The sequence below is a fragment of the Schistocerca serialis genome, chromosome 2, assembly GCF_023864345.2.
Source record: "Schistocerca serialis cubense isolate TAMUIC-IGC-003099 chromosome 2, iqSchSeri2.2, whole genome shotgun sequence".
Taxonomy (NCBI): Eukaryota; Metazoa; Arthropoda; class Insecta; order Orthoptera; family Acrididae; genus Schistocerca; species Schistocerca serialis.
In genome coordinates this window covers 1,020,859,933-1,020,882,049 of record NC_064639.1, presented here as the reverse complement: position 1 = coordinate 1,020,882,049, position 22,117 = coordinate 1,020,859,933, and the positions used below count along the sequence as shown (strand labels likewise).

The 22,117-nt window shown below is 43.0% G+C and overlaps 1 protein-coding gene across 1 annotated transcript in view; it reads left to right on the top strand.

Moving 5' to 3' along the window:
- The window catches only part of LOC126456602 (glutamate receptor ionotropic, kainate glr-3-like), a 199,120-nt gene that overhangs the window by 10,216 nt on the left and 166,787 nt on the right, over window positions 1-22,117 (top strand). The window contains exon 3 of the mRNA XM_050092347.1: window positions 4,817-5,162. Within this exon, the coding sequence (XP_049948304.1) occupies window positions 4,817-5,162 (346 nt within the window). The remainder of the gene's footprint in view (window positions 1-4,816; window positions 5,163-22,117) is intronic.

The following is a 22,117-nucleotide window of genomic DNA, read 5'->3' as shown; positions in this document are numbered from 1 at the left end:
CCGCTACGGTCGCAGGTTCGAATCCTGCCTCGGGCATGGATGTGTGTGATGTAATTAGGTTAGTTAGGTTTAAGTAGTTCTAAGTTCTAGGGGACTGATGACCACAGATGTTAAGTCCCATAGTGCTCAGAGCCATCTGAACCATCAAACCCTTGCTCTGTATGCTTAAAAATATGCAGAACGCACCGTTCAGTTCGCACAGTTGTTCAGTCGGTTTCAAGGACTAGCAGACTCCTGCTCCGTAATTCCAATAAAGTGTTCCATGGGAAGTAATATATGCGTGGCACTTACCTAGAACTATGAACAGGGTTTATAGTAACAATGCTAACAGACTTTTACTACAGAGTGTGCCCATTTGTTTACTGCATTCCTTAGATCGTTCGTAATAGCAAAAAAATTGCAGCTGTTCCGCCGTAACTACAAACGCCGGAACGCAAGAGTAGACAAGGTGGTGAAGAAAGGGCGGCCCGTAGTGCGCCCCCTGCAAGTGGCCTCGGCTGCTTAGGTCGGCCCGCGTCTGCAACGTGTTTAGTGCTTTGCTCTCAGACTGCATTGTTTTCATGTCCCAAAGAACAGATACAGTATATATATATATATATATATATATATATATATATACGGCTCACCGGCCATTTGACCATCCTCTTCTGTGCGGATGCACAAACAGTGCCCGAACTCTTACGGGAATCGGCAGTAAAGCCGCGAGTAATCAGTATCATGGGCCGAGGCACTATCAATATAGTGCGGGACAATAAGTTGCGAATGTTGGTCTCACGGGACCGTGCGAGAGTTAAGTCCCTGCAGTTGCACTATCCTTTGTGTCCTCGGTGGCTCGGTTGATTAGAGTGTCTGCCATATAAGCAGGAGATGCCGGGCTCGAGCCCCGGTGGTGGCACATATTTTCAAATGTTCCCGTTGACTTATATCAACGCCTGTGTGCAGCTAAGCGTATTAATTTCATTGTAAGAACAAAATTTAGTCTTGCCGTCGCTGTTATACACGGCACACACGCCAAGTCTGCTCCTGCCGACAAGCTCAATGTTACGCTTGTGGTAGGAAAGGACATGTGCAATCCGTATGTTTGCAACGAAACAAACATAAGTATTCAGCCCACTCACAATACTCTCGTCACAAGGCCCGTGTCATTAATGCAGTACTTTGCAAGTCAGCAACTAGCAAGCGTGCAGTTTCGTCAGTAATACGTCAGTCAAACGAACTTTATGTTCATTTACTTATTTGTGGAAAATGTGTGAAATTTCAGTTGGATACGGGTGCCCCTGTCACGTACACGATGATATTTCAGTCTTTCTACACCCAGATTCACGGGTCTAGAGGATAGTGCGGCCGCATCAGCCGCCAGAGGAGGTCAACACGACACCGCGAGACGGCCCCATCGAGCCGGAGCCTTCGTCTCCTCCCGTCCTACCCATGGAGATGGACCCGCCCGCACCGCAGCTGTCACTACCTTCTTCATCTTGTTCATGGCTGCACGGAGTGGACGCGTACCTTTCCGGTCGTTTCCCGGGGTACGTTTCCGCCAGAGCGCAGGCCGGATGGCGGGGTACGGCTGGAAGCTGGTCGTCCCCTGCAGCTACAGCTTCCAGCCCTTCAGAGCATCCACCCTCCAGCATCCCCCGCCGTTGTCGCACTCCATACACGACGACGGTCCGTCGCTGGACGGCGGGGGGGGGGGGGGGGGAGAGGAAAGTTCTGGCGTAACCATATAAGTGGGAACGAAGAGGCGGCACGTCAGAGCAGACAAGGCGGTGAAGAAAAGGCTGCCAATGGTGTGTGGAATCGGACCACGCTGCAACAGGCGCGCCCCCTACAGCAAGTGAGCATATACGCAGTTTCGTCTAGCCTCGGCCGCGTAGATCGAATCGCGCTGCTACGTGTTTAGTGCTTCGCTATCGGACTGTAATGTTTTCATGTCACCTCTCACTAGCGACATTTGCTATAGTCAAGTATTGTCAATTTCCTTTCTGGAAATGAAACTAATAATCTTATTTCAATGAATTGTTTTAGCCGACCGAAGTGGCCGAGCGGTTGTAAGCGCTGCAGTCAGGGACCGCGCGACCGCTACTGTCGCAGGTTCTAATCCTGCCTCGCGCATCTGTGTGTGTGATGTCCTTAGGTTAGTTAGGTTTAAGTAGTTCTAAGTTTTAGGGGACTGATGACCTCAGAAGATGTCCCATAGTGCTCAGAGCCATTTTTTGAAGTGTTGTATAACATTCCGAGAACGCTGCATCCCGTAGGAACCATATTAGCAACTTGTGAGGGCAAGACACCGCAGCAGTAGATTTGTTTCACGGTAGCGAAGATGGACAGGAGCTCATAGATCTTAAACCATTCAGTTTAGAACCCAGGTTTGCTGGACGTTTTTGTCCTGTTTTGATCCATACTACCATATCTGAAAGTTAATAATTTTTTCATAATGCAGGGCAACAGTCATAATACAGGGTGCGTAAAAAAATGTATACACACTTTGAAGCATCATAGAAAATTTATTTCCCGCTCTATAATGTTAAATTTCTGGGAGTGGAAAGCTCAAAAGTCCAATTGGAAAAATAAATGTACTTTGCAAATGTGATTAATGTTCAGACTGGTGGCCTTCAGCATATATATATTTTTCTGAGTACGACTCACCACTGATTCCGTGCCTCGTACCAAAGTGTCCAATGAGATTTGTGCGCACACCACCTGAATCTCATTCCAAAGTGTGTCCAGGTTACGTGGTTTACGTTTGTACACCTCATCTTTTACTGAGCCCCATCACAAGAAATCCGGCGGCGTGAGGTCTGGAGAGCGTGCAGAAAACTCGATTGGTCCCCTTTGTCCTATCCACTGGCCTGGCACATTGTGATCCAGGTATGCTCGTACGTTCCTACGATAGTGCGGTGGGGCGCCATCTTGTTGGAAATGAAACTCATCATTACCGTCTAATGCACGAATGACAGGGAACATGGAGTCGGCAAGCATTGTTAGGTACGTTTATCCAGTAACAGTAGGCCTACCTTCAAACCGGAAAGGCCCGAGTCCCCTTGCAGACAAACCACACCACACATTTACACCAGGCAAATTCACAGCCTGTTCAATTGTAATGTGAGGATTATTTTCAGCCCAGTACACATAATTGTGCCTATTGACAGTTCCATTGAGTTTGTATTGGGCTTTATCCGACCAAATTATGCTACCCATAAATAGCGGTTCACGTCTCACCATCTCCTGAAACCATTTACAAAATTCTAACCTTCGATCTGGATCGTCATCACTTAGCTGTTGCACCAGCCTTGGAGTGTACAAACGAAACTTGCCTTTCTTCAGAATGCGTAGCACACTGCTAGCACTTACATTACTCTCACGTGCCGCTTGCCTTGAAGATTTTTGAGGTGAACCCTGAATCAGTTCCAAGACCGTAGTTGTGGAATCGTCACTTGTAGGTGTACGAGGTCGCTCTGATCGACCTCTACGCACATCACACACTTTTCCATGAATTTAGAATTTGTCTCGTAGCCGTGTAATCGTTAACCTTGAAGGTGGTTCTGTACTATACTCACTTCTCCACTGTCTTCAACCGCAGCTACATTCTCGAACTTCCAGTACAACTCAATTATCGGCTTTCGCGCTTCAAAGCTCAAACGCACGTCCGCCATGTTGCACTTACCACTGCTGCCACCTGTTTAAGAAACATAACATTACTTTCTCACAGATATTTAACCTTGTAGAACAGGAAATAAATTGTCTGTGACAGTTCAAGGTGTGTATACATTTTTTGACGCAACATGTATATTTCCTTAAAGTCCGTACCGCCATTAGACTGTTGTTTATTTACAGTGATACATTTACACTTACAAAATAATGATTTTGGCTTCAAAGTGCCATTATCAAGTGTTTTATACGTGTATTTAATACGACAGTGTGCCATGTTAGAAAAATTTATAACACTTTAAACACTTGATAGCCGAAGTCATGATTGTGTAAATGTAACGCTGTAAATTAACTACTGTCTAATGACAGTACGCCGGCCACTGTGGCGGAGCGGTTCTAGGCGCTTCAGCCCCGAACCGCGCTACTGCTAAGGTCGTTGGTTCGAATCTTGCCTCGGGCATGGATGTGTGTGACGTCCTTAGGTTAGTTAGGTTTAAGTAGTTCTAGGGGACTGATGACCTCAGATGTTAAGTCCCATAGTGCTTGGAGCCATTTGAATTTTCTAATGGTTGTACTGACTTTAAACAGATATCTGAAAGTATGGTTTAACCTTTTTTTTAAAAAAAAATCTCCCTGTATATGTTTTCTCGTCCGCCTTTATAGCTGAGGTCTCCCTGTACAGCTAGGAATCATGTCGTTAATAATAATGATGTCGTGTGAGGAGGGCCTCTCGTCGGGTAAACCACTCGCCTGGTGCAAGTCTTTCGATGTGATGCCACTTCGGGACTTACGCGTCGATGGGGATGGAATGATGATTAGGACAACACAACACCCAGTCCCTGAGCGGAGAAAATGTCCGACCCAGTCTGTCGCGCTGACCACTCAGCTACCGGGGGCGGACATCATTTCGTTGACAGCAGGGCTGGAACGGTCTGCACTCAACGTCATGGTTCCAACTGTGGAGCTACTTGAATGTTGCGGATCGAATACCTGTGAAACCGACAGCGAGCGAGAGAGCCGTGTGGTGACTGCTGACTCCATGCCCCTCCATTCCGCTTCCAAATGACTACATACGCTGAGGGTGATGCAGTGGTCGGTCGGTCGCCATTGGATCGCGCGAGGCCAGAACGGCGGAGCTGCGAGTACACTTGATCTGGTTTTTCTGCAGGTGAATGCCAGTTGGCAAGTGACGGAATACGCCGAGGAGAAATGGGGTGCCATCTGGGACAACAACGGTTCCGGGAACGGCATCTTGGGCGCGGTGGTGAACGGCGAGGCGGACGTGGCGTACGCGGCGGTCTACCAGTGGTTCCACGAGTACCTGTTCCTGGACTACACGCGGCCCTACGTGCGCACCGGCATCACGTGCCTGGCGCCGCGGCCGCTGGTGCAGTCCGGCTGGCAGGTGCCGCTGCTGCCCTTCTCAGCCGGCATGTGGGCCGCCGTCGCAGCCTCAGTCCTGCTCGCCACCCTCGCCCTCTTCGCTACCAAGATGGCTACCACCTGGGTTCTAGGTAACATCTGCACATCCCTCTGTTTCGCTTATACTTAACTCATTAACTGCCAGCCACTATTTTCTTGACGTTGAAGTTCAAATATCCACATCTACATCTACATCCATACTCCGCAAGCCACCTGACGGTGTATTGTGGCGGAGGGTACTTTGAGTACCTCTATGGGTTCTCCCTTCTATGCCAGTCTCGTATTGTTCGTGGAAAGAAGGATTTTCGGTATGCTTCTGTGTGGGCTCTAATCTCTCTGATTTTATCCTCATGGTCTCTTCGCGAGACATACGTAGGAGGGAGCAATATACTGCTTGACTCTTCGGTGAAGGTATGTTCTGAAACTTTAACAGTCCGCAGCTCGTGGTCGTGCGGTAGGGTTCTCGCTTCCCGCCCCCGGGTTCCCGGGTTCGATTACCGGCGGGGTCATGGATTTTCTCTGCCTCTTGATGACTGGATGTTGTGTGCTGTCCTTAGGTTAGTTAGGTTTAAGTAGTTCTAAGTTCTAGGGGACTGATAACCATAGATGTTAAGTCCCATAGTGCTCAGAGCCATTTGAGCCCAAACTTTAACAAAAGCCCGTCCCGAGCTACTGAGCGTCTCTCCTGCAGAGTCTTTCACTGGAGTTTATCTATCATCTCCGTAACGCTTTCGCGATTACTAAATGATCCTGTGATGAAGCGCGCTGCTCTCCGTTGGATCTTCTCTATCTCTTATATCAACCCTATCTGGTACGGATCCCACACTGCTGAGCAGTATTCAAGCAGTGGGTGAACAAGCGTACTGTAACCTACTCCCTTTGTTTTCGGATTGCATTTCCTTAGGATTCTTCCAATGAATCTCAGTCTGGTATCTGCTTTACCGACGATCAACTTTATATGCTCATTCCATATTAAATCACTCCTAATGCCTACTCCCAGATAATTTATGGAATTAACTGCTTCCAGTTGCTGACCTGCTATTTTGTAGCTAAACGATAAGGGATCTATCTTTTTATCTATTCGCAGCACATTACTCTTGTCTAGATTGAGATTCAATTGCCATTCCCTGCACCATGCGTCAATTCGCTGCAGATCCTCCTGCACTTTAGTACAATTTTCCATTGTTACAACCTCTTGATACACCACAGCATCATCTGCAAAAAGCCTCAGTGAACTTCCGATGTCATCCACAAGGTCATTTATGTATATTGTGAATAGCAACGGTCCTCTGACACTCCCCTGCGGCACACCTGAAATCGCTCTTACTTCGGAAGACTTCTCTCCATTGAGAATGACATGCTGCGTTCTGTTATCTAGGAACTCTTCAATCCAATCACACAATTTGTCTGATAGTCCATATGCTCTTACTTTGTTCTATAAACGACTGTGGCGAACTGTATCGAACGCCTTGCGGAAGTCAAAAAACACGGCGTCTACCTGTGAATCAACGGTCACCAAACAGAACATGATGATCTAGCGTACCTGATGGCTGTTCGTTGACAGGATCATCATCAAAAGAGGGAATCGTTTTCTGAGAAAGCTGCTTTTTCTTGGAACGAAGTAACACAGGTCTACATCTTCTTTCTGCTCTCCTGATAAATTGAGTGTAATATCATCAGCACGGATGATTGCTTTTGGCATTTCCGAATTGTTTAGTTTTTATCCCAGAGTTTACCCTAGCTGTTTCGCTGTTGTGGACATCTGTACATGACCTGCTACGTCGTTCTCCAGATGTTGTAGGTGTGGCTTGGGTTTTCCATCTGTGTGAGCCCTGAACCACTGACTTGTCACTATAGCAGACGAGTTATTTCCATTTCTCGGTAAATAAAACAAGTCCCGAGTACATAAAGGCTGTAAATTTTAGGTTGACAAACGAGAATAACGCGAGTAATAAGCTTCACACGAAAAAATGTGTAGAACCCAAAGCTGATTATTTTCGAGGGCGACATCTGCTGGTACTAAAATTAGCCCGCCACCGCAGCACCCTGTGGGGTGGAGCGGGAGGCAACTTTAACAATTTCAAATGGGAACCCCTATTTTTTGTTGGAGAATCAGATTCTACTTAAAAACTTCGTACATTTTGTCTTAAACATTTCTTTTAATTCTTGGTAGTTGGCGCTGTAATTCAAGAAAAACCATGTTTTTTTCTGGAAAATGGTTATGGATAAATAAAAGAACTTATTTACTTCGTAAATTTGGATTCGCTAAAACTAAAACTCTCTCTCTCTCTCCCCATTAAAAGTTGTGTGGCCTCATGACCACGAAACAAACAAAACTTATCCGAATCTGCGGAAAAAAAACAATATTGTGTCAACATTTGTGAAGGTCTAATTCCTCTCTCAAACCCCACCCTATTGGGTGAGAGGGAGAGTTTAGTTTTAGCGAATCAAAATTTACGAAGTAAATAGGTATTTTTTATGTATCCGTAACCATTTTCCACACAAAAATGAGAACATGGATATTCTTGAATTACAGCGCCAACTACCAGGAATCAAAACAAATGTTTAAGACAAAATGTACGTAGTTTTTTATGTAGAATAAACTACCAGGAATCAAAAAAAATGTTTAAGACAAAATGTACGTAGTTTTCTATGTAGAATCTGATTCTGCAATAACAAATGGAGCTTCCTATTTTAAATTTTAAAGGTGCCTTCCGCGGCAACCCCAGGGACTGGGGTGGTGGGCTAATCTTAGCATCAGCGGATGTCCCCCTCGAAAATAATGAACTTCAGATTCTACACATTTTTTCGTATGAAGCTTATTCTTCGAGTTGTTCTGGTTCGTCAACTTAAAATTTACGCCCTGTATATCATACGACATGACGTATGTGCCTCACAGCGTGCTAACATTTTCAAAGGACTTCCTGTCTAAATCTTGAATCGTTTATGAGATAAGACTAATTACCACATGATTCGCGATGTGCAAAGATGTGAATGAGCATATCACGCGTGACCGTCCTTCGTATATAAAAGCCAGTAACTCCAGAAAGAAATGAAGTACCGTTCTGCTCTTAGTTTTGAACAAAAGGCCAATATCTTATCTACGTTTTATTTCCTGAAGTGTATGAACTAATATCAACCACAGGTAAAGTTCACGCAGTGCGTTTTACCTCTGCAAAATGTTTGAAACTATGCACAATGTCTTACTTAATTTGACCACTGCAGAAAGTATGACGTTTGACGACAAGAAATTGAGTACTTTATCGAGTTAAGATATCAGACTGTGAGATGTGAAAAAATTAAACATTTTCATGTTATAGTTTTCATAAAATATGATGGTAAGTGATTTATTGCACCCAGAAAGTCCAAACCGACGGAACTGCGCACGTCGAGAACGACCGTTCTTCGTATAGAAAATTCAGTAACTATACCGCCATGAATGAGGTAAAATGAACCATTAGCATAGTTTAAGCAATGAGTTTTTACCTGTATAAGGTCTTTAAAATTACGTGCAGAGTTTTACTTCATCTGATGCAGCGCAGTAAGTATGTCGGATAACTAAAAAAATTCAGTTCTTTATCGAGTGAAGTTATCAGACTGTAAGATGCGCGAAAATAATTGTTTTCACCTAATAGTTTCCGAAACATCGGATAATAAGTACGTCATATAGGCCAGAACACCGTCTCCTAACACAGGCACAAGCACCTGGCGAGCAGTACAGCCATAAGAGAAGACGCTGTCAGCATGGAAAGCATAGAGTACGTCTGTAGCAATGAAAGGGTAAAAAAAATCACTCTCCGAAATGAATCCTCAATGTAAATATTGAACAATGTATGGAATAAACTACAGCCTTGTCTCACGCCTATGCCTTCTACATCTAAACTTACTGATGTAACTTTATTCAGACTTTTGCTAGATGACATAAATTGCAAAGGGCTCCTGAGTACTCGGTCGTAACTTTCCCTAATCACATCATCAAAAGCTTTCTCAAAAGCATTATGTGCCTTTTTGTTGAACTCTGCTTGGTTTTCAATAAACTGTCACAAAATAAAAACTATATCTACTATAGTTTTCTGTCTTATTTTTAAAATTCTTTGATAAAATTTATATGCTGTTTCAAATAAGCTTATCCCTTGTTAGTTCCAAATATGTTTCTCTCTTCTTTCTTATATATCGATATTGCTTTTCCTCTCTTCTAATTCTGTGGTACTTTTTTTTGGCTGGCCGGAGTGGCTGAGCGGTTCTTGGCGCTACAGTCTGGAACAGCACGATCGCTACGGTCACAGGTTTGAATCCTGCTTCAGGCATGGATGTGTGTGCTGTCCTTAGGTTTAAGTAGGTCTAAGTTCTAGGAAACTCATGACCTCATACGTTAAGTCCCATAGTGCTCAGAGCCATTTGAACCATTTTGAACTTCTTTTTGCTTCCATCAAATGTTAAGGAAATGTCACATTTTAAAGCGTAGTTGATAATCCTAAATGTTTAATTAACTCTGCATTAAATCCATCTAAATTTCCTACATTCCGACTGCTTTCCGTAGCTGCAATAAGTTCTTTTCTTGTTACATCATCTAGACCTTTTCCTTCTATAACTGTTCTTTTCTCTTTTTTTTATTTAATCAACTCTACTTTCATAGTGTTATTCAAATGAATTGCATTTGCTTCTGTTGTATTTAACATCTTCAAAGCTTTGTATGATAGCTAATGTATTGCTAATGTATCAGTCCCAGTCACGGTGATGGGATGTCTTCACCATTGCTTTTGTGTAATTCATCTTCTGTTTATAGATTTGTTCATTTCCCATGGTAGACTTTGAAAGATTTTTGTATATTCTATGTGTTTTCCTTGTACTGCTTCCGCAATTAGTTTTAATTGAACTTTTAATGCACACATTCAGATATATTTACTTTTGTCTCCTGGTACCTGACTTCCAGATTCTTTTATTGCTTTTTCTATATTCATACACTCGTATTCACTTTTGTCCTAAGTAGCGACTTATTCTAATTCTTTTCTTAATCTTCTTTGATGTAGGCCTCTACTACATTCATTCTGGCGTAAATAAATTTAATAGACCTTTTTCTACTTATGTGTAGTAAAAGGTGTCTTCTGCATCCATTTATCAAAAGTATCAACTCGGAATATTATAAGAAAATGATCAGATCAGATATTAAAATTCCTCTATACTCTTGTATCATTTACTGTCTTCTTCTATTCAATATTACACAATCTACATCGGATCTGCATCCTATAACGATCCAGATATATTTGTGAATGTATTTTTTCTAGAAAGATGTTAGTTATTATTAGATCATCAAAGGTGGAAAAATCTCTGAGTAATTGCCCATTATGATTAAAGGTTGTTCTCCATAGATTCCAACTACATTAGGATTTGAATTATCTCCTGCCCTTCATTTAGGTCACTAAATAGAAAGACTTGATGTTTTTGAGTTTATTGGTCCATAATATTTTGTAGGCCGTCATAAAAGTTAACTGATTCCTCAGTCACCCTCCAGTGCATAAAAGTGCTGTTATAGTTAGGTTTTCGTATCATATTTTATCGTTGATGTTACAATTGCTTCGTTTATATAGTCGCAATTTTTGACGTATTCCTCCCATTATCTGCTTTTGTATATTGCTACACCTTTACTTGCTCTTTCTGTCTGGCATGCCACACTGCACAGTATTATATATTTTCCAAAACATTTATTACCCTTCAGCTTCTTCTTAGCTTCTGAGACAGCTGTAAAATCTGCGTGTTGTTATAAAATTATTTTTCCAGTTTCTTCTTCTTTGTAACCAATTTCTCTTCCGTTCCCTGTAACTAGTCTCACATTCCCAAATATCCATTTCCTCATGTCATTTTTGTAGCTGGCATCATCAGAGAAAATTCACACGCCATTTTGGAAACTGGGAGTATTTTGCTATGCCCTGAATGGGTTACTATCCAAGAACAGGTAACGTAAGGTAATTTAAAGCGTGATAATACTGTATAATTCTGTGTTCTGTGTCAAAGATAGAGTTGTGCACTTTACGTTTGAAATTGTTCCAATAAGATGAAGCCAGATCGCTGAGGGTAGGTATAGGTCCTAGCTGACAGAGCTCTCTTGAACCATACTGTTGTAGTAGACACTATCTTACATCGGCAGTAAACTGTTATGATGCCTCATCGCGCATCGTGCATGCAGGCGATCGTGAAGCAGTCCTGCAACAGAAACCGAAGGGATCTTCGTACATCAATCTTTCTTGCAAGAACGTGTGCCCAAATGAAAAGGTTTCTAACTGGAGAATAGAAACGGAGCGAGTAGGAACATAATTTTGCTGGTTGTATACTTTACAAATCTAGGCGCCGCTTATACATCAGAGCTTAATAGTTTCCCGCTGAAGTTCGGCGATTATGTCGAGTTTGAGATCAGTCATCCTGATGTCGTTTTACACTCGTCGCTTTGTTCTCTCTAACTGAAGTGTGCAGGCAGGAGTGAAAGGCCAGTCGTGTATAGTACAGAAGTTGAAGACACGGGATTGCTGTTCCAAAGTAGCACTGACAAGGCGAAATGACCGACTGTGGAGATCAGATGTCATTTGACGGAACTGTGTTTTGTGATGCTTTTGAGGATATAAGACGAAAATTAACTGTTGCAGTATATAAAACTGTAAATGTATTCCATTAGAGGAAACTAATGTCAGGCATAAATTCACGCTTCAAACGACAAACATTCAGATATCGTCCAATGAAAGGAAGTGACTGCTTTCATTCCACCTCCAGCGTGAGAAAACATCTGACAAAAACTGGGCACTCAACAGCATCACCGTTACGCCTCTGGAACAAGAAGCGTGATATTTCTGTATTCTTTTGGTGGCGGCAACTCCTCTTTATGGGTTAACAGCGAGATGTGTAACTCATCATTCATTTCTATGACTTTTTCGAACACTGTTTTAAATTTATATGAATAATTTATCACCAATTAGAGAATTCACTTCATCCTCATGTCATGCGCTCTTGTACCATCGTCACACACTCAATAACGCTTTGAAAGCGTTTCTACATCAACGTAATTGTTAAACAGTCCCACAGTGGATATTCAATATTAAAATAAATTTACAGATGTAGAAGCATATATACGTATCAAACACACAGACGCATATAAACATATAGAAGGCGAGGATTTAACATTGCTTTTGAATATAACTGGAAAAATACAAATCTGACTAAAGAAAAGTTGTAATAAAAGTTGTTCGTCCCGAGGGGTGAAATCCAGTGACAGCAGACTGGACTCTCTGCCCAACTCCTAGGGGGGGTGGGGCACGGGGTAAACATTGAAATCTTAAAAAGGATTCTCCGGGAAAGAAAATGAAACTTATGCATTTAACATTTTCTCTCTTGCGTGATAGATGGCGCTGTAATAAAAACGAAAATTTAAAATCATTGTAAAATGATAACATCTCAAGAAACACACATCAGATTAGCATCCCTAGAGGTCATTAAAGCAGTTATCCTGAAACTTTTATTGAAAACCCGGTTCTTAATAGAAAAAAGAACTTGATTCTAGAGAACATAATACATTACTTTGTCTACATTACTGGTGCAGTATCTTTCACACTTCCCAGGTAAAAGTTAAAGTAGTTTTTAATAGATTGATAAGCAAACAAATTAACTATTCCAAATGCTTCCTGTTTCAAGTAAATTGAAAGGGATCACTGCTGTCAGCTACAGCAGGGCAATATGCAGAATCAGTGGCGACGAGCGAAAATGTGTACCAGACTGGGATTTTTTTTTTTTTTGTTGATCTCATTTTGTTGGTTATTGTTCGTTCTGTTAGTTCGGGGCCGACGTGCCATGACCTTTGTTCACGTTCATCATTGATTCATTAACTCAGTTTTTTTCTACTACAGAGGGCTGCTAACCCACTGACTGAGCACGCTGAGCTACCGTGCCGGGTGGGATTCTAACCCAGGATTCCCTGCTTACTAAGCAGGTCTATTAGCCCCTGCGCCATGTAGGATACAGCGTTACCTACATCTACATCTACGTTTATACTCCACAAGCTACCCAATGGTGTGTGGTGGAGGGCACTTTACGTGCCACTGTTGTTACCTCCTCTTTCCTACTTCAGTCGCGTACGGTTCGCGGGAAGAACGACTGCCGGAAGGCCTCCGTGCGCGCTCTAATCTCTCTAATTTTACATTCGTGATCTCCTCGGGAGGTATAAGTAGGGGGAAGCAATATATTCGATACCTCATCCAGAAACGCACCCTCTCGAAACCTTGACAGCAAGCTACACCGCGATGCAGAGCCTCTCTCTTGTAGAGCCTGCCACTTGAGTTTGCTAAACATCTCCGTAACGCTATCACTCTTACCAAATAACCCTGTGACGAAACGCGCCGCTCTTCTTTGGATATTCTCTATCTCCTCTGTCAAACCGACCTGGTACGGATCCCACACGGATGAGCAATACTGAAGTGTAGGTCGAACGAGTGTTCTGTAAGCCACCCTCTTTGTTGATGGACTACATTTTCCAAGGACTGACCCAATGAATCCCAACCTGGCACCGGCGTTAGCAGCAATGAATTTTATATGCTCATTCCAATTCAAATCGTTCCGTACGCATACTCCCAGATATTTTACAGAAGTAACTGCTACCAGTGTTTGTTCCGCTGTCATTTAATCACACAATAAAGGATCCTTCTTTCTATGTATTCGCAATACATTACATTTGTCTATGTTAAGGGTCAGTTGCCACTCCCTGCACAATGTGCTTATCCGCTGCAGATCTTCCTGAATTTCGCTGCAATTTTCTAATGCTGCAACTTTTCTGTGTACTTCAGCATCATCCGCGAAAAGCCGCATGGAAATTCCGACATTATCTACCAGGTCATTTATATATATTGTGAAAATCAATGGTCCCATAACACGCCCCTGTGGCACGCCAGAGGTTACTTTAACGTTTGTAGACGTCTCTCCATTGAGAACAACATGCTGTGTGCTGCTTGCTAAAAACTCTTCTATCCAGCCACAGAGCTGGTATGATATTCCGTAGGCTCTTACTTTGTTTATCAGGCGACAGTGCGGAACTGCATCGAAAGCCTTCAGGAAGTCAAGGATATTGGCATCTACCTGGGAGCCTGTATTTAATATTTTCTGGGTCCCATGAACTAATAAAGCGAGTTGGGTCACACACGATCGCTGTTTCCGGAATCCATGTTGATTCCTACAGAGTAGATTCTGGGTTTCCAAAAACGACATGATACTCGAGCAAAAAACACGTTCTAAAATTCTACAACAGATCGATGTCAGAGATATATGCCTATAGTTTAGCGCATCTGCTCGACGACCCTTCTTGAAAACTGAAACTACCTGTGCTCTTTTCCAATCATTTGGAAACTTCCGTTGCTCTAGAGACTTGCGGTACACGGCTGTTAGAAGGGGGGGCAAGATCTTTCACGTACACTGTGTAGAATCGAATTGGTATCCCATCAGGTCCAGTGAACTTTCCTCTGTTGAGTGATTTCAGTTGCTTTTCTATTCCTTGGACACTTATTTCGATGTCAGCCATTTTTTCGTTCGTGTGAGGATTTTGAGAAAGAACTGCAGTGCGGTCTTCCTCTGTGAAACATCTTGGAAAAAGGTGTTTAGTATTTCAGCTTTACGCTTGTCATCCTCTGTTTCAATGCCATCATCATCCCAGAGTGTCCGGATGTGCTGTTTCGAGCCACTTACAGATTTAACGCAAGACCAGAACTTCCTAGGATTTTCTGTCAAGTCGGTATACAGAATTATACTTTGGAATTCACTGAACGCTTCACGCATAGCCCTCCTTACGCCAACTTTCACATCGTTTAGCTTCTGTTTGTCTGAGAGGTTTTGGCTGTGTTTAAATTTGCAGTGAAGCTCTCTTTGCTTTCACAGTAGTTTCCTAACTTTGTTGTTGAACCACGGTGGGTTTTTCCCGTCCCTCACAGTTTTGCTCAGCACGTACCTGTCTAAAACGCCTTTTACGATTGCCTTGAACGTTTTCCATAAACACTCAATATTGTCAGTGTTTTGATCTATTAGATAGTCAAAAACCAGCCTCCTATTACTCTTGCTAAACAGATAAACCTTCCTCCCATTTTTATATTCCTATTTACTTCCATATTGAGGTATGCTGCTGAGTCGGGAGGTCGGTAATAGGAGCCAATTATTAACCTAGCCCGGTTGTTGAGTATAACCTCCACCCATAATAATTCACAGGAACTGTCCACTTCTATTTTACTACAGCATAAACTATACTAACAGCGGCAAACACGCCACCACCGGTTGCATGCAATCTGTCCTTTCTAAACACCGTCCGTGCCTTTGCAAGAATTTCGCCAGAATTTATCTCTGGCTTCAGCCAGCTTTCCGTACCTATAACGATTTCAGCTTCGGTGCTTTCTATCAGCGATTGAAGTTCCGGTACTTAACCAACGCAGCTTTCACAGGTTGCAATTACAATAACGATTGCTGCTTGGTCCCCGCATGTCCTGACTTTGCCCCGCACGCTTTGAGGCTGTTGCCTTTTTTGCATTTGTCCAAGGCCATCTAACCTAAGAAGTCGCCCAGTCCACGCCACACAACCCCTGCTAACCGTGTAGCCGGCTGCTGTGTGTAGTGGACTCCTGACCTACCCAGCGGAACCTGAAACCCCACCATCCTACGGCACAAGTCGAGGAATCTGCTGCCCACGCGATCGCAGAATCGTCTCAGCCTCTGATTCAGACCCTCCACTTTGCTCTGTACCAAAGGTGCACAGTCAGTCCTGTCGACGATGCTGCAGATGGTGAGCTCTGCTTTCATCCTGCTAGCGAGACTGGCAGTCTTCACCAAATCAGATAGCCACCGGAAGCCAGAGAGGATTTCCTCCGATCCATAGCAACACACATCACTGGTGCCAACATGAGCAACCACCTGCAGATGGGTGCACCCTGTATCCTTCATGGCATCCGGGAGGACCCTTTCCACAACTGGAATTACTTCCCCCGGTATGCACACGGAGTGCACATTGGTTTTCTGCCCCTCCCTTGCAGTGCAGCCATATCCCTAAGGGGCCCCTACGCACCTGACGTTGGAGCTCCGAACTACCAGTAAGCCCACCCTCTGCGACCGCCCGGATCTTGCAGACTGAGGGGCAACCTCTGGAACAGGTCAAGCAGCCATGTCCGGCCGATGATCAGTATCTGCGGGAGACAGAGCCTGAAACCAGTTTGTCAACTGGAGAGGCCTTCCATTCAGTCCTCCGGAATGTCTTTCTCCGCCTGCCACAACACGAGACGACCTCCCACTCTACCGCGGGTGAGGGTTCAGCCTCAATGTGATCAGTATTCCGGGTAGCCAGAGCCGTAGTCCGATTGGGGCATGCGTGGGACGAGCTGCCCATCCCAGACAAACCCTCGTGATGCCCATTGGCAACTGCCTCAAGCTGTGTGACCGAAGCCGACACTGCCTGAAGCTGGGAGCGAAGGGATTCCAGTTCGGCTGCGCTGACTATTTCAGAATGCCTCATGGCCGATCCAAATTCCTACCTAGCACCACCTACCTACAGTCCCTGCCCTTTATACTCACTGTTCGCTACTTCGAGATTACCACTGGAGGTCGGACGCATTAGTGCATCCACACTGAAGAAAGTGGATCCATTGCCCAACTAGGTGTATAAATTATATGAATGTGTGGCGTCTGTCCGAAAGAACAGCATCCATATAATTGCTATCGATCTCAACGACGTTTGTGAAAAAAATTACACCATTAATGTCAACAAACTAATGTGTTATGTTACGGAGCATCAAATTTCTTTGCTATAAAAACCAGTTTCAGAATAAAGGTTTTAGAGTAACTGCATTTGTAAGCTCCTGGAATACTATTTCACGAGATGATATCATTTTTGAACGATTTTCAGCATTTTCGATATTTTTAAGTTGCAGTGCCGTCTACCATGCAACGAAAAAACTTTTAAATACAGAAGTTACGTTCTTTTTTTTCCTCGAAGAATCCGAATACGCAATAAAAATGGGTGCCTGCTAATCGATATTTCAAGGTTGACCTCCTTACTGGTCCATGGGTGTGGGACAGGTGGGTCGAGTTTGGTATCTTTGGATGTCTGGCTTCGAGCCGAACAAGTTTTATCACAGAGTATTAAATGCCTCACATGATATATATATCATTGCTAACCGATCATTGACTGTACTGGCCCATAATAATCGTCATGCCCAACGGTCTTGTATGCAGCTGAATGACGGGAGTCTCGCTCTGCTTTCTACGTGGGAGGAGTTTACTTCTACCCGAGGACCGACTCAGATGACAAGTTTTTGGTGACACTGGCAGTGGCAGTGGCTGGTGAGTCGAGTCTTGCATGACGCGGTCAGGGAGAGTTCGGAGATGACGTCATAGGATTCGCTGGCGACTTTAAAGGAGGTATGGGGAGCTAATTTCTGTTCTGTATTACCAACCTTTACCACACGCTGAATCCGGACCATTGTTACTCATAACGGTAGTTACTCATAAACAGCATGTGGGTTTACGTCAATCAAATGGTGACTGAAACGAAGGTTTTATATTTTACATACATTCGTACTGACAAGAACAATATTTCACACTGAAATTAGTGGCAACGAGCAATCACACATTCGCAGTTACCTTGCAAACGCCTGTTTTGTGGATCAGTGTTCGGTAGATCTTTTCGGTTTCTTTTATCGTATAATTATACCTGTGTCAGTTTTAGATATGAATGTATGTAAACGAAAGTGAATGTTACAGGCTGAAGCACTGCATGTTCACTGAAATGTGAAGGTTCCTCATTTGGGTATGATGGTTGTAAAATGGGAAATTCTGTGTTCCGTATAATGGTTGGGAGTAGGAATAAACAAACGATCTGGTTGGTTGTGACTGTACAGATGAGTGTAGGTACTGCAGTGGATGGGAGGAAATAGGAGGAGACTAGGTGACTGGGGTGTGTGCCAGACGATAGTCTGAGGAAAGGGGAAGATGTTGAGTAAGGCACGAATCTTGATTTTGGGTCGGTAGGGAGGAAAGAGTTAGAAGTGACAGCACGTTTCTACGGTGAACCGTTTGGAGTTTCTTTAGGAGATGATATGCTGTTTTGTAAGTGAAGGGTTGGTTGGGCTGAGTTGGTATATGCGCAGCACATTCCCAGCATTGGAAATTAAGTTCGAGTTTGTCACAGTGGAGTTCATACAGACTGTACAGTGTGAACGGCGAGGGATGGGAATTTGGTGGCATGATAATGGATGGATACGTGCGTGGTAAACGGTTGCGTAAGTCAAGGCGGAGTACGAGGCGTTCAAGGAAGGAGTAACGAAGCTTCGAAACAGGCGATACCAAGGCACCATATACAAAAAAAAGTCACATAGAGAACTTTTAGATGTGGAGGATAGTGGAGGGGTGCAATCCCAATGTTCCACGTGTTCGCAGTTTCAGCCTATTGTGGACATTTTGTTGGTTGACAACTTGGTGGAACTTCGATGTTACGTGCCGGTTTTTTGTCATACGTATTTTAATTTAATGGTTAGTAGGATACGCGGTAATGATTTGCTACGCGAAAGTCCTTGGCTGGGAAGCGGCACGTGGTTCGTTCCTTATTTGTTGCCTATATCTTGAAAAGATTTGTTTTGAAGATCCGTTGGTTGCGTGAAATTTGAGGAATTGTTGAGATAATCAGGGGTGGGTGGGGGGGGGGGGGGACTGAAATATGGTAGTAGGAGAAGAAGTAAAAGAAAAAGTTACGCGAAAATATGGGCTTCGTTTAGGAATGAGAGAAGAGAAAGACTAATTGAGTAAATTTCAGCTAGTAATAGTAAATATTCGTTCAAGAGTCACAAACGTATGGGCTATACTAGGAATAGGTCGGGAGATAAGGAAGATTTCAGTTAGTCAGTTAAATTACATCATGATCAGACAGAGATTCCGAAATCAGATAATGGATTATAAGGCGTAGTAAGGAACAGATGTAGACTCAGATCACAATTTTGGAGTGATGAAGAGAAGACCGGAGTTTAATACACCAACCAATAAGAATCACTAGGCAAAGAAGTGGGATATGAAGTACTAAGAAATTAGGGGATATGATTGAAATTCTCTAGGGTTATAGATACTGCGACAAGGAATAGCCCAGTAGGCAGTTCAGTTGAAGAGCTATGGGCATCCCTAAGAAGGGCAATCACAGGAAAGGGAAGGGAAAACAAAGGTACAAAGAAGGAAACTGCAATGAAACCATGGGTAACAAAAGAAATGCTTCAGTTGTTCCACGATAGAAGGAAGGACAAAAAGTTCAGGAAAATTCAGGAATACAGAAATGCCGATCACTGAGGAATGAAATAAATAGAAAGTTCAGGGAAGGTAAGGTGAAATCGCTGCTTGAAAAAACTGAGGAAATCGAAAAAGCAATGACTGTTGGAAAGACTGACTCAGCAAATAGAAAAGTCAAGACGAGCTTAAGTGAAATTACAAGCAAGAATGGTAACATTAAGAGTGCAGCGGGAACTCCACTATCAAATGTAGATAAGCGAGTGAACAGGTGAAAAGACTACATTCAGGGCTCTATGAGGTGAACGAATTTTCTGATGACGTGACAGAAGAAGAAACAGGTACACAAGAGATGAGGAATCCAGTATTAATATCAGAATTTCAAAGAGCTTTGGAAGACTTAAGATCAAATAAGGCTGAAGGGATAGGTAGCATACCATCAGAATATCTAAAACTATTTTCGGATGTAGCAGCAAAACGACTATTCACGTTGGTGTCTAGATTGTATATACCATCCCTCTATCGAAATAAAACCATCCACAAAATTCCGAAGACTACAAGAGGTGACAAGTGCGAGCAGTATCGCACAATCAGCTTAACAGCTAATGCATCAAACTTGTTGGCAAGAATAATATACGGACCAATAAAACGAAAAGTGAAGATGTGTTTGATGACAATCGGTTTGGCTATAGGATAGGCAAAGGAACCAGAGAGGCAATTCTGACGTTGTGGTTGATAATGGAAACAAGACCAAAGAAAAATCAAGACACATTCACTGGATCCGTCAAAATCAAAAATGCGTTCGACAATGTCGGCTGGTGCACGATGTTCGAAACTCTGAGGAAAAAGGGGGTAAGCTATAGGGATTGACGGATAATATATTACATGTACGAGAGTCAAAGGGGAATAATAAGAGTGGAAGACCAAGAGTGAAGTGCTTGGACTAAAAGGGTTGTAAGCGTTTCGCTTTCAAACTGTACATGGAAGAAGTAACGATGGAAATAAAAATAAAGTTTAAGAGTGGAATTAAAATTCCCATTGAAAGGATATACAGTAAATGATAAAATGACATTGCTATCTTCGGTGAAAGTGAGGAAGAATTACAGGATCTGGTGAATGGAAAGAACAGTTTAATGAATAAAGAATATGGACTGAGAGTAAATTGAATAAAGACGGAAGTAATGAGAAACTTATCAGTGTTGATGGTCACGAGGTAGATGAAGGGAAGGAATTCTGCTCCCTAAGCAGCAAAATAACTCAAGAGGTACTGAGCAAGTAGGACATCAAAAGTGGACAAGACTTGGCAAAATGGGGATTCCCAACCAAGAGATGTCTACCAGTATCAAACGTAGGCCCTAATTTTAGAAAGAAACTACTGAGTATGTACGTTTGGCACGCAGCATTGTATGATAGTGAAACATGGACTTTGGGGAAACCGGGGCAGAAGACAATCGAAGCATTTGAGGTGTCGTGCTACAGACAGATGTTGAAAATTAGGTAGACTGATAAGGTATTCATGAGCAGGTTCTGCGCAGAATCGGAGAAGAAACGAACATATGGAAAACACTGACAAGAAGAAGGGACAAATGTGTTAAGACATCTGGGAATAACTTCCATGTTACTATAAGGAGCTGCAGACGGGAAAATCTATATAAGAAGATAGAGATTGTAATGTTCCCAGCAAATAATCGAGGACGTAGGTGGCAAGTCCTACTCTGAGATGAAGAGGTTGGCTCAAGAGAAGAATTCGTGGCAGGCTCTATCAAACCAGTCAGAAGGCTGATGACTCTGTAAGCAGTTGAGATTCCTGGAATGTGGGGAAAAGGGCTAGGAAAACGGCACGATCAGTGTACTGAAGGAGATGAACGAAAGAGTGTGAATATTAGGAGATGGTTTAAAGATATCCATCTCTTTGTACGAGATTCTAAAAATTTGTATGGACATTTACCAAAATTCATCATTAAAGTTCAACTTTTTTCTGGTGGTAACGATTGTTGGCGTTTTTCATGTATTCGAGGTTATCTCTATGCCGTGTGAAGTGTGGTTAAGAGAAGTGCTCGTGTATCTACAGGTTCTCCTCTGGCCAGAACATGATGGAACATGATATATTCTTCACCAGCAAAGGGACGGTATCGAATATGATGTTACTTTATTCAGTCTGCAGACAAATGCAATGTTCGTTACATGGCTTCGATCGTTGTAGTCCAATAGTACTTACCACGCTAGTTTGCGCTGGTAGCAACGGCTTATAGAAAGTGTAGGTCTTTGTGTAAGAGCCCTCTCACCACAAGATACTGCAATCCCTTGCACCTAGATGACTTCGCAGATTGAATGAGGCATGCATCTTTCCAGCACTAGCTGGTGCAATAAAATACTAAAGTTTACCTAGTTTACTCATGCAGCGTGCGATTATTACAAAGCCACCATTACAAGGCACGGAGCAAAGGAAGACCGCTGTGGTTTTCTTGTTGTCTATTAAAAAATTACACTACCATTAAGAATATAATAATACTGTAGGAATCAACATATGGATCTAATGTTTCATCTGGAGATTTCTCTCTGTTTCTACTATAAAGCATATGTGGAAAGGAAAACGCTTCACGAATTCTGAGGTATTAATCACAAAGGTGAGGCCATAGTTCTATCTGCATCTTCTTACTGAGCATCATTTGTGTTCCGAACACCTATAAAAATATTACCTTACTCCTTCATCGTTACTTGTTAGCTATCGTGGTTGTTTTATTTAACAGCATGTAATAATTTCCTACAAACCATA